Genomic DNA, 12,368 nt, shown 5'->3' on the forward strand with positions numbered 1-12,368 from the left:
AGGACGAAGAGTCGAGAAGAGAGGGGCGTGAAGCGGCCCATGGGCCCGAGGAAGTCGGCGCCGCCGGGGGGAACGATGAGGATGGATGTTGAGGATGAGGGTGAAGAGGATGGAAAGGACGAGGCGGGTTTTACTTACGAGGGTCCGGGTCTGAGGGCCTTCAACTATGAGGCCGACGACCCTGAAGATGAAGACGCAGATATTACCATGTCCAACACCATCGCGCAAGCTACATGCCCCCACGACATCGAAGAGGACCAAGAAGAAGACAACCCAAATCCTCCAGACCCACCCACCGACCCCTCACCCTTCAATCCCGACCAGCGCCTCCCACCCGTTCCCGACGACCACGCAGAACTCACCGAACCCGTCCGCCAGCAGGCACGCACCCTCTCCCGCGATCTGCTACACGTGGCGTCAGGTCCGCGCACGGATGCGGACTTGCGGAGAGCAGGGCAGTATGTGGGATCCGCGTTGCTGACAATTGAACGCAGTCAGCGGGAGACGGAGGACAGACGATTACGGGAGAGGGAGCAGGAAGAGGCGGAGAGGGTGCAGAGGGAGAGGAGGAAGAGGGAGCAGAGGGTGAGGGGGGGAGAGGGAGGAGAGGGAGAGAGAGGAGAGAGCGGTGGAGAGGAGGGCGATTGGAGTTAGGAGGGAGAGGGAGAAGAGGGAGAGGGAGGAGCGGGAAAGGAGAGGGTAGTGGTGTATGGACTTGATGGTTCGGCATCTTCTAGAAGAGGTCTGGACCGTCTGCTATTCTCCATCTTTCCGCCGACGGCGCATCGTCGATTGTGATTGACTGTACTCGGTAGGTCCGAACGGATGTCTTTGTTGCGATCTCCAAGCTGTGCCGGATCAGGCTGTACTCATTGACCGATCTCAGCTTCGCCTTTTTCGATTTTTCGAGGACAAAGCGACCGGAACGGAATCGCCACCTCGAAGCAGACGGGGTGTGTGGTCCTTTGTCTCTGCCCGTCGAGTCGCTTACTTCTCTCTTCTGGCGAGAGCAATGTGTGAGAACATGCATCACTCATCTTACGCACACCTATTACATTATACGATACGAACCGATCGCGCGAGAACTCATGGCGAGGAAAAGTCCCCGTTCGGCATCGAGGGAGAAAGCAAAAGAGGAGAAGGCGGAGAAGAGTGAGCGAAGTCTGAAAGCCGCCGTGACGAAGAGAAAGAAGGGACCCAAGAATTCGGTGCCGGCGGGGCGAACGATAAGGAGGGCTAAGGGACAGGACGACGATATAGCAAATAAAGACGACAGCGATGAAGAAGAGCAAGATCCCCCAGGAGATGACGGTGCGAAGGAAGCCGACGAAGCTGCCCCTGCGGAACAATATCTGGACTATTGTTCCGACACGGATGAAGAAGTCTTCAATCGTGAACTCGAGCCCGAGCCCAGCGATGACGACGAGGACGAAGCCCACCAGCAGGCTTCACGAGTCGACTTGGGTCCAACGCCGGAGATCAACGAGCTCCGCGACCGCGCGCTTCAACTCATGTGGGATATCACGCACCTTGAGGCGAGTCAGCCCGAAGATGGGGATTTGAGGCTTGCGGCGGAGTATCAGGGGGTTACGTGTAGGTTGATTGTTCGGAGTCAGCGGAAGGGGTGGGAACGTGGTGGGGAGTGAGGCTGGGCTTTCGAAGAGCCGCCATACCACAGGTCGGTCAGGATGTCAGAACTCCGACAAAGAAGATAGCGGTCGCTCGGTATCGAAGTTTTCAGCGAATGCCTGGCTTTGTTGCCGCCCGCTTTGCGGTGTCTGCCTACTTGTCTCCTGCTGCTCTCTTCTAGTAAAGCTATTCAAAACAGGACCAGGTCGAGGGGAGTGAAAATCCGCTTTGTCGAACGGACTCGTCGTTGACGGATCGAGCTGTGTGCATCGGTACCGACCTTGGGTCTTTGTCCTTGTTGTTGGGCACGATGAGACGGACTCGGAGCGCTAACTCCAAGCAGACATTGAGAGGGCTGGTCTTTGTCTCTGCCATGGGGAATCGCCCATCCGGTTTCTTAGAATGAGCGAAGAATATGAGTTTGCATTACTCTACTCGAACACACAGTCTGCAGCCATCTGCCACCGCACTATACAACGATTAAATCCCGAGCTTGAGAGAAAGAAAGCGATCATGGGGAAACTCTCATCTCCCAAGGCCAGCACGGCAACAAAGAAACTCAGCTCCGCAGCCAGGGAGAAAAAGAGAAAGGAGGCCGCAAAAGCCAGCGAGCAAAAGGCAAAGGACGCTGTGACGAAGAGGAAGAAGTCCACAGCGGAACCAGGAACTCAGCCGTCCAAGAGCGCGACGAAGCTAGCGTCGGCTGGAGGCAAAAGGACGAGATATGAAGAGCAAGCGCCCCTTGCTTACAAGGGCCCAGCGGAGGACTGGGAGTCTTACTTCAAGTATACCGACGCCGAAGCCGACGAGATGATGGAGGCTGCTCACGCCGAGGCGCGCTTGTCCGAGGGTCCGGCTCCGCAGTTCGTCGTCAGACGTACCGACGCGGCTCGGAAGAAGGACATTGAGGAGTATTCGCGCGGCTTCAAGGATGCCGACGAGGATCTTGAGGATCTCGAGGATGCAGAGATGGAGTCCGGCGGCGAGGACAGCGACAACGACAACGGCGATGACGAAGGTGACGACGACGATGAACTAGTCACCAATACCGAGCTCTATCGCCGTGCGGTCGAACTCGCCGAGGAAATCGCGCTCGCGTCCGCGGGGAGGCGCCAGGATAAGGACTTGAGACATGCGGCGGAGGCCGCTGTGGCTGTATATAGGCAACTCAGGCAGAGTCTGAGGGTGCGGTCAGGCAGGATTTAAGAGACGGTATGTAGTAGGGGTGTGCTGGGTACGATTCTTTCTTTTCTTGCGGAAGCTTGAGAATGCATACCGGAAACTGTGCGTAATTCATGTATGTACCGCGCCTTCGTCGTATTGCCAGTACGTCGCACAGCGGGAACACTATTGCGATTGTGCTTCATTGTGCTCTCGTCAAGGTCCAGAACAAAGTCTTCTCGAATCTCCGGTATCGACGCTAGCCACACAATGAAAGTCGTCGCTCCTTCCGAATCCGGTAATTCGGCTGTTTCCGGCGATTTTCCACCACAATACCGTCTTGACAGCCACAATAGCAGTCAAGGGGGCATCAACGACGAAGGAAACCTTCATTGTTCGTCTGGAACTGCAAAAGGGAAGACGAAAAGCTTGTTCGTCTCATCTTGTCTTTCGCTTCCTTTCTCCCGTTGTACCGACCAAGCTTCTCTGTCGATTCTCAGCCGTTCAGCCATATTTTGATCGATTGAAGCATTTGCAAGCGTACTGAATCTTCTCAACATCCAATATGGGCCCCAAAGGATCCGGCAAAGGTGGAGATCCACCACCCGTCGAAACAACCCAGGCGAGCACTCGCGAGAAAAGGGTTACCAAAGCCCCTGAGCGCTTGTCGCCCAGCCCGCCGCCTCCACCCAAAACCAGGACAACGAAAGCTGGACCATCGACCGCAACAGCGACCAAGGCAACAGCTGGTCCCTCAAAGGCACCAACAGCCGCAGGCAAGAGGAAGAGAGGTCCCAAAGCCACAGGTGAAGCAGAGGAACCTCCCCGGAAGACAGCGAAGACGAAACTCACCTCCGGTCCAAACCCCAACCGTGCTTCGTCTGCTCCCCCCGATGATTTTCGCCGACCACGTCCTATCCAGTCTCCGCCCCCTGCGCGATCGGAACTCCCCTACGGAGCTGAACAGCGCTCGCGCCAGATCCTCTTCCAAATGAGGGCCATGAGAAACCTACTCGATCTGGACGCTGTTGGAGAAGGCGAAGTTGGCGAGAGAGTCCTGGGACCTGCTGTCGGATTTCTGAATCAGACTATCACCCACTTGGAGGGTGTATTGCCCGGAAGTGGAGGTGGAGGACCGAGGAGTCCGGACAATCCTGATGAACCGGATACGCCGCAGGGAAACAAGGATGGAAAGGGAAAGCAGCGAGATGTCGAGAAGGCACCTGACGGGCGAGATGATGGTGACGACAACGACGACGAGGAAGATGACGCGCCGAAGAAGAGACCTAAGGGAAAGGGCCGGGCTCCAAATGGATACTCGGCAGGACCGAATGGACTGGGTGAGGTTGATGGCGCGGCGGGCTATGGTCTGAACCGGCCTGCAGCTGCAGATGGATCGGAAGAAGCAGATCTCCCCGACCCATTCGATGTGCCAGGCGACGAAGAAGATGAGCTCGCCGATCTAACGAGGATGCCCTTGAGTCCAGCAGGTCAACAGGCAGCCGATACGCTCGCCTCCTTACCATTCGCCGAAGCAGAACGCATAGCTTACGAAAGGATCGCGCCTGGGTTGTTCGGACCTGTAGAACCGGCTTCTAGAGGTAGGGGCGGTTTGAGGGGTGGCAGAGGTGCGACCAGGGGTAGCGGCACTAGGACCTCTCGCCCAGGAGCCAGGACATCACCGGCGGCAGACGGAGCTACCGGTGGCCGTGTCGAGAAGCCTGTATCGCCGAAGGAACCCGCCTCGCCGAAGAAACCCGCCTCGCCAAAGAAACCCGCCTCACCTCAGAAGAAACCGAGAACTCTCAAGTTGAACAACGCGAAGAAACCACCAGCCACCTCAGAAGGCGAACCCACCTCTAACCCTCAGCCTCCAGCAGGATCTCCAAGCCGCAACACACGCTCAATCGGAAAAACTCCTCCCTTCGTAGAGCCGCCGATCATCGCAGATGATGATCTCGATCCACCAAAGCGGAACCAGAAAACCAAGAAAAGGAACTCCGACGACCTCGACCTTGGCAAGAGCGCTGACGTGAAGAAGAGGGACCGCAAGAACAGAAGCAAGAAAGACGACGGGGAGCCCGCGACGGAGCCGCGACGGAGTGGACGAACACGCCGTGGAGGAGCAGAGCCGGAAGAGCAGCAGGAGGAGAGGAGCTGATGCTTTAGTGGAGCAGGTAGTGTAGGCATATACCCTTTTATGATGTGTGTTCTCGCGGTTTAAAGAAGTCTTGAAGTTCCAAAGTCGAGAAGTCGTGGAACTTCCTGTCTGCGCTGGGCAATCTCCTCGAGAGGAGGTACGCAGCTAGCCTTCCACCGTATTGACATCTAGCGAGGTGGAACAGCATCCTAGCACCTGATCCTGCTTTCGTGCCAGAAGTTGTAAGTGCAAGGTTCAAGGTCTTCAAGTTTTCAAAGTCGAGGGATGTGTTGTTCCTGCGTTGAGCGATCCTTCTGACAGCAATGATTGCTTGCAGTCCGCCATGCTGGGTCTGCCAACGCCAGTATCCTATCTCCGTCCACTTTCAGGTCCACCCAGAGTCAATAACGCACCTAAGTCTGTTCCAGACCTCCTATCCGTCTTCTTCCTCCCAAGTCAGTGTCATATTTCCTTCCGCTGCCTCTTCATCGTCCACCCGACGAGTCTCGTCCCGCGAAAAGCCCGCGCGGCTCATCGCTCACCACTCGGCATACCGACGCCGACACGGGCATCCCCACCTACATAACCGCCTCACCGTCCTTCTTTCTCAAGACTTCCGCGGTTCAGATCTCCAATGGCCCAATGGGTTACAGCATGGAGTTGGGATTAGTTCTCAAACTGGATGGATTCGCGGATTTTCTGATCAATTGTTAAAACCAGCCGGCTTTCGAGTTTGGTGCTGCGGTTGAATGGTTTGAGTTGTTCCCCACTGAACGCAGAAATGCAGGGGTTTTTCTTTTTGTCGGTTTGAGGGAGTGAGGACCATAGGGCATTGACCCGGCGAGTGGGGAGATTGGCGTCCGGCGACGCGATAAAGCCTGAAGATTGTCAGCAGTACTTAGGTAGTGATGGCGCATCCGAAAAGAGAAGAAAAAAGGAAAGGGGCGAAGGCAACCTCTCTTCGTTACCAACTATCACCTAGATCACTAGATACCCAAGAAGTTCGAACCACCAACGCCGCGCTTTTATAAATCCACGTTGAGTGAACCAAAAAACGCCGGCCTTTTTCTATCCCTCCCAGTTGTATTCCCGTCGAAAAGCAATCGACGCCCTCACGCGTCGCGTGGATGCAAGAAAGTTTTGCCTGGCCAAGTTGAGGGCCAGCATGGTATCATAAAACACACCCGAAAAGAAAATCCTGCCCTCCATGCCATGCATATTGCATCCGCCTAGAAGAGACCGTCAATCTCGCCGGTCTCACCATCAATCTCAACATTGAGGTATCCCGGCGCGGTCGGCAATCCCGGAATCGTCTGAATATCCGCCGCCAAAGCATACAAATACCCAGCACCAGCCGCCATGCGTACATCGCGAATCGGCACCTCGAAGCCCTCGGGTGCGCCCTTCAAAGCGGCATCGTGAGACAGCGAGTACTGCGTCTTGGCGATACAGATGGGCAAGTTTCCGAATCCTTGTCTTGTGTACGTATCGATCTTCTTTTGCGCGACCTCGGAGAACGACACGCTGCCAGCGCCGTACATTTTCTTCGCGATGGCTTCGATGCGTTCGTTGGCGGAGCCCTCCAGATCGTAAAGGAAGTGGAAGTTCTCCGGCTGAGACTTCTCCGCTGCGGCGATGACGCCCTTGGCGAGGTCGATGGCACCCTTGCCACCTTCGGCATAGTGGTTGGCTGTGATGGCGTCTTCGGCGCCGGCGGCGACGGCTTCCTCGCGGATGACTTGCATCTCCGCGTCGGTGTCGGTGTCGAAGCGGTTGATGGCGACGACGACGTTGACGCCGTAGGATTTGGCGTTCGCGATGTGTTTGGCCAAGTTGATGCATCCCTTGCGGAGGATGTCAACGTTCTCCTCGCGGTAGACCTTGTCAAGCTGGGCGCCGGCTTTGATCTCGGGGCCGCCGCCGTGAACCTTGAGGGCGCGGACGGTGGCGACAATGACGACGACGTCAGGGACGAGGCCTGAGTTGCGGCACTTGATGTTCATGAAGCGTTCTCCGCCCATGGTGAAGTCGAAGCCAGCTTCGGTGACGACAAAGCCAACCTTGTCATTGCGCTCGGCTTCCTCATCAGGTTCCGTGCCAGCGAGTTTGAGGGCCACACGATCAGCGATGACGGAGCTGTTGCCAATACTGATGTTGGCGAATGGACCGGCGTGGACGAAGACGGGTGTGCCTTCGAGGGTTTGCATCAAGTTGGGCTTGACGGCGTCCTTCATCAAGGTAGCGAGTGCGCCGCCACAGCCGAGATCGTCACAAGTGACTGGGTCGCCAGCACGCGATGAGGCAACGACCATGCGGCCGAGACGAGCTCGCATATCACTGAGATCAGTGGAAAGAGCGAGCACAGCCATACACTCCGAGGCAACGGAAATGTCGAAACCAGTCTGTCTCGGCTCCACCTTGCTCTCGGTAGGGGCCTGTCCGATGGTGATTCCACGAAGGTGACGATCGTTGACGTCCAGTACACGGCGCCAGGTGATGGTCTCTGGGTCAATGTCGAGTCTCGCAAATTTGGCAATCTCATCCTCGGTAAGCTCATTGGGATCCGTCTTGTTGATTCCCAACTTGTGCAGGCGGGTGAACATGACCTTGGGGAACTCCCGCTTGCCCTTCTTCGCAGGTACAAGACGGTTGTAAAGTGCTTGGTTCTTCTGAGTAGCTTCGTGGAACATGCGGGTATCGATGGCAGCAGCGAGCAAGTTGTTGGCGGCGGTGATCGCGTGGATGTCTCCTGTCAAGTGCAAGTTGAACTCGTCCATGGGAATGACCTGACTGTAGCCACCTCCTGCAGCGCCTCCCTTGATGCCAAATGTGGGACCTTGGGAAGGCTGGCGAACGTTGGCAAAAGCGACGCGACCGAGCTGGCCGGCCAGAGCTTGTGTGAGACCGATCGTGGTTGTGGACTTGCCCTCTCCAAGAGGAGTTGGCGTGATACCAGCAACGAGGATGTAGCGACCGTTCTTGCGGTGTTCAAGACGCTTCAGCACATCGAGAGCGACCTTGGCCTTGTATGCACCGTACGGCTCGAGCTCGTGGGTGCGAATGCCAATCTCAGAGGCGACCTTGTTGATCAGCTTGGGGTGCTGTGCGCGAGACACTGCGATGTCGGAGGGGACGGGCGATAGCAGCTTCAATGGCAGAGGGACAATGTGACGGGCCTTTGCACGCTCGAACTGCACGTCCGCTGCAGTGACCACATTGGAGAGGAGAGAAGCGACTGTCATTGGGCCAACACCACCTGGAACGGGAGTGATCTGGCTGGCGACTTCGAAAGCAGATTCGTAGTCGACGTCTCCAACTAGTCGCTGGCCCGACTTCTTGGTGGAGTCTGGAACACCGTTCGTGCCGACATCGATCACAACAGCACCGGGCTTCAACCAGTCTCCCTTGACGAAACCTGGGCTTCCAATGGCTGCCACCACGACATCACCCTGCTTGACGACCTCTTTCAAGTTTTGTGTCTTGGAGTGGCATACTGTGACGGTGGCATCGGCGTTCCTCAGCAAGTAGCTCACGGGAGCACCGACAATGTCTGATCTGCCAATGACAACCGCATTCTTGCCCTTGAGATCAACACCCGACTCTTTCAGCAACACCATGACACCCTTGGGCGTGCAAGGCACGAACAATGGCTTCCCACCCTTCTTGGCGAGCTCACCGATGTTTGTAGCTCCGAATCCGTCCACATCTTTCTCGTCGGCCACGGCGGAGGTGATTTCGTACTCGTTGAGGTGTTTCGGAAGGGGCAGCTGCACGAGCATGCCGTGGACAGACTCGTCATTGTTGAATTGGTCAATCTTCTCGAGCAGTTCGTACTCGGTGATGGACTCTGGGAATGTCTCCAATCGGCAGGTGATGTTGGCCTCTTCGCATGCCTTGAGCTTCATGCGAACATAGGTGGAGGAGTCGGTTCGGTCGCCGACCTGGAGGATGACCAGGCTGGGCTTGTAGCGGGAGTTCTTGGCCTGCTTGTCGGCGACATCGCGAGAGATGTTCTCACGGATAGACTTGGCAATGGCATTACCGTCGATTTTGGTGGCGGGCATTTTGGTGGAGGCGGTGGAGGAGGCTGCTGCGGTGTGACGGGATGAAGAGGTAAAGGAACGGACGTCTGTCGGAGGAGGACCTGTGGCCGGGGTCGGAATGAGAGCTCCTCGAGGCCGAAGTGGGAGAGTAGAGGCAGAGCGATGGAGTAATCGGCGAGAGTAGAAGGAGGTCGAGGTAGTGAGGCGGGGCACGACTTTCAGCAGGCCGATCGTCGCTCGAGTGCTGCTGAGGAGCATTATTGGTATGCAGGAAGGCAGCGAAGCGAATAAATGTATGTGAGTGAAAGTGAGGGGCACTTTTTCGCTCCGAGGGATCTCCTCCGCAATATCCCGCTCGCTCTCCTCTATCCCAGTGTATCGAGTGTAGAATGTACAAGAGTGTCGATGCAAGTATACATGTCTGGAGGACGTAGAGTGTCTGTACATGTCACGCCCTGCAATAGGTAACATTTTCCAGCACGGCCATGTTCGAATTACGTTACCAATGCTCGTGGAGACGCTCGAAAATGTTACAGCTGGGATGATGAAATGCTGAGACTTTTGTCCCGCCATGGGCTGTATTTGTGTATGCTATATCGAACTGTGTACAGACGCATATATCTGAAGACATGCCAGGCGCATAGCATAGCACTAATTTACTTGACCTCGTGTATATCGTTGCTCTGTCCTTGGTTCTTTGACTCATACAGCAAATCCTCTTCTTCTCCAAATTCCAACTCGAACTCTTGGCGTGAGGGTCCCCCAGAGCGAACACCACTTCTCATCAGCCACCGGAAAGTTCGCTTCGTTCCTACACACCCCACAACCGCCAACATGAGACCGATTCTTCTCCAAGGACACGAGCGTGCGCTCACACAAGTCAAGTGAGTACCTATGCGCCCGCGGAAGTCCTCCCTCAACCCACACTAACACCCCGCGCAGATTCTCGAAAGAAGGCGACCTCATCTTCTCCGTCAGCAAAGATCACATGGTATGCGCCTGGTACTCGGCCAACGGCGAACGATTCGGCACATACAAGGGACACCAGGGAGCTCTCTGGACCGTCGACGTCGACCCGACCACCACCCTCCTCGCGACCGGCGGCGCCGACAACACAATCCGACTATGGGAAGTGAAGACGGGCAAACTCCTGAAGACATGGGAATTCGGCACAGCCATCAAACGGGTGGAATTCTCTGAAGACGGACGACAACTGCTCGGCGTGACGGAAAAGCGCCAGGGACAACTCAGCTCGATCGTGGTCTACGACATCAACCAGGACGTCGACGGCGAGCAACCCGACGAACAATCCCTGCGCATCATCGTCGACGACGTCCCCAAAGTCACCGTCGCCGGCTTCTCCTACCTCAGCCAATTCATCATCTCCGGCCATGAAGACGGCAGCGTGACGCAATACGATGCCAAATCCGGCGAGGAAATCTTCCACACCTTCCCCCATGACGACGGCATGCAAGTCACCGATCTGCAGTGGAGTTCCGACCGCACATACTTCATCACCTCCTCCAAGGACAAGACGGCCAAACTCATCGACGCCAAGACCCTTGACGTGCTGAAGACCTACGTCGCCGACACACCCCTCAACAGCGCCGCCATCACCCCCGAACCCACCAACTATGTCATTCTTGGAGGTGGACAAGCCGCCATGGATGTGACTACCACCTCAGCAAGACAAGGAAAGTTCGAAGCTCGATTCTACCACAAGGTGTTTGAAGAGGAGATTGGTCGTGTGCGTGGACATTTCGGACCGTTGAACTACGTCGCTGTAGCACCTACGGGCACGTGCTACTGCAGTGGTGGAGAGGACGGATATGTGCGTGTGCATCACTTTGATAGCCCGTACTTTTCGTTCAAGTTTGAGGTGGAGAAGGAGAGCGAGCGGGAGGGACGGATGTGAAGAGGTGGAGATTCGGGATGATATCCAGCGCGGCCGACTCTGGGGAGGCAATGGGAGACGAAGGCGAGGAGGCGAGGTCATGATCGACTGTCTGGTGAAGGTGATGAGATGACACGGCATAGCACGGCGTTCTCGGCGCCTGGGATTGAGCGAAAAGGGACGATCGGACACAGGAAGGAGCCTACGATAAGGTAGTACGTCTTCGGATTTGCCTTACCGAATAGAATGTCAAGTCTCAGAATAAAGACTTTCGCGACAAAAGAAGCTCTTCGCGTCAGCGGGTGACAGTAAAATCTCCCCGGCCCTGTCCTACCGCCGATGCTGCCCATGATCAACTCCTCCAAGGAAGCGAGACCGCAAAATATTCAGTCCATGCTATTTCAGTGACGTCCGCCTTCCTCCCATTTCTGCTTCTGACACTGGTTTGGTATGCCCATCACGTTCGTCAACCTGCTTTGCTTCCTCCCATCTCTGCTTTCCGAAACCTATCAAGTCTTCGCCCATCTCATTCGTCAAGTCACTTTGGCTTCCTCCCACCTTTGCTTTCTGACGCTCAGCCAGTCCTCGAACTGTACAGGCAAAAGACGTATCTTCTCCATCAGCTCTTGAGCTTGCCTGTACAGAACCCTCTCCATTCGCTCTGTCACCGGCTTCTCTTTCCACGCACGATCTGCTCTCTCTCGTGCTCTCTCTCGTGCTCTGTACAAGACCCTCTCGATCCGCTCGGTCACCCCTTTCCACGCACGATCTGCTCTCTCTCGTGCGTCCTCCTTCCGCACCCACACTGCAATCTTGGCGAGGATATCCAGCATTGTGTCGACCGCCTTCCTCTCTTCCTCTGGACTAACATATTGGCCTGTCCCCGGGTACGAAGACCACACGCTGTCGCGACACAATCCTATGTCGCGCCCGCCCAGCCATACAAATGGCGGCCGTCCTGCCATGAGGCACTTCTGTTCCAGAATTGGGCTGTTGTGCCCACATAAGAGATTGATCTTCTTCCGCGATTTCCACGGCGATTCGTCCGGCTTGGTGAGGACTATATTGCAAAGGAAGACTTCGAGGCTCGGATCCCACGAGCGGGAGATGATGGGATCTTCGACACGTGTGTCTTGAAGACCGTCCACTGTTCGACGCTTGAAGTGGTTCGGGTTTGTCAACCGGGTGTGGGCGAGTTCGATCGAGAAGTAGAAGATGGCGGAATCCGCCCAGTCACATTGCGGTGCAATCGTTATGGGCAACGAGGCTGTAACGAGGCTGATTGAGCCGAGGAGAAGTAAGAGGAACGCTGCGAATTTTGCCATGTCGAAATGTTCGTGGAAGATGGTGCGAGCGGCGAGATTCTTGCTTGTACCAGATGCAAGGAAAGGAAGCAGTTTCTGGCCGTGGACGAATGATGAAGGTAGCACTGGCGGTATGTCTTGCTTTCGTGTCTGGCGATTTCGTTGTCTCACGCCTCGTTTGCTGCTTGTCGCAAGCC

General features: G+C 56.0%; 4 protein-coding genes across 4 annotated transcripts; 3 read left to right on the forward strand and 1 right to left on the reverse strand.

The window, feature by feature from the left end:
* Nucleotides 1-75: 75 nt before the first annotated feature.
* MYCGRDRAFT_88790 (uncharacterized protein) lies at nt 76-2,835 on the forward strand (the record flags this gene model as incomplete). Its single annotated transcript, XM_003855887.1, has 4 exons — nt 76-416; nt 495-585; nt 816-1,593; nt 2,084-2,835. The coding sequence occupies 4 exons, from the start codon at nt 76-78 to the stop codon at nt 2,833-2,835; spliced, it is 1,962 nt and encodes a 653-aa protein (XP_003855935.1).
* A 520-nt stretch (nt 2,836-3,355) lies between these two features.
* On the forward strand, nt 3,356-4,951 carry MYCGRDRAFT_88791 (uncharacterized protein; the record flags this gene model as incomplete). The annotated part of the gene is made up of 1 exon (XM_003855888.1): nt 3,356-4,951. One exon carries the CDS (start codon nt 3,356-3,358, stop codon nt 4,949-4,951), a length of 1,596 nt encoding a protein of 531 aa, XP_003855936.1.
* A 924-nt stretch (nt 4,952-5,875) lies between these two features.
* Nucleotides 5,876-8,994, reverse strand: MYCGRDRAFT_52059 (trifunctional formate-tetrahydrofolate ligase/methenyltetrahydrofolate cyclohydrolase/methylenetetrahydrofolate dehydrogenase ADE3; the record flags this gene model as incomplete). Its single annotated transcript, XM_003857653.1, has 1 exon — nt 5,876-8,994. The coding sequence occupies one exon, from the start codon at nt 8,992-8,994 to the stop codon at nt 6,160-6,162; it is 2,835 nt and encodes a 944-aa protein (XP_003857701.1).
* Nucleotides 8,995-9,807: 813 nt separating this feature from the next.
* Nucleotides 9,808-10,888, forward strand: MYCGRDRAFT_65114 (uncharacterized protein; the record flags this gene model as incomplete). The annotated part of the gene is made up of 2 exons (XM_003855889.1): nt 9,808-9,857; nt 9,916-10,888. The coding sequence occupies 2 exons, from the start codon at nt 9,808-9,810 to the stop codon at nt 10,886-10,888; spliced, it is 1,023 nt and encodes a 340-aa protein (XP_003855937.1).
* Between the last annotated feature and the right edge of the window lie 1,480 nt (nt 10,889-12,368).

The sequence above is a fragment of the Zymoseptoria tritici genome, chromosome 1 (assembly GCF_000219625.1).
Source record: "Zymoseptoria tritici IPO323 chromosome 1, whole genome shotgun sequence".
In the NCBI taxonomy this organism is placed as follows: domain Eukaryota; kingdom Fungi; phylum Ascomycota; class Dothideomycetes; order Mycosphaerellales; family Mycosphaerellaceae; genus Zymoseptoria; species Zymoseptoria tritici.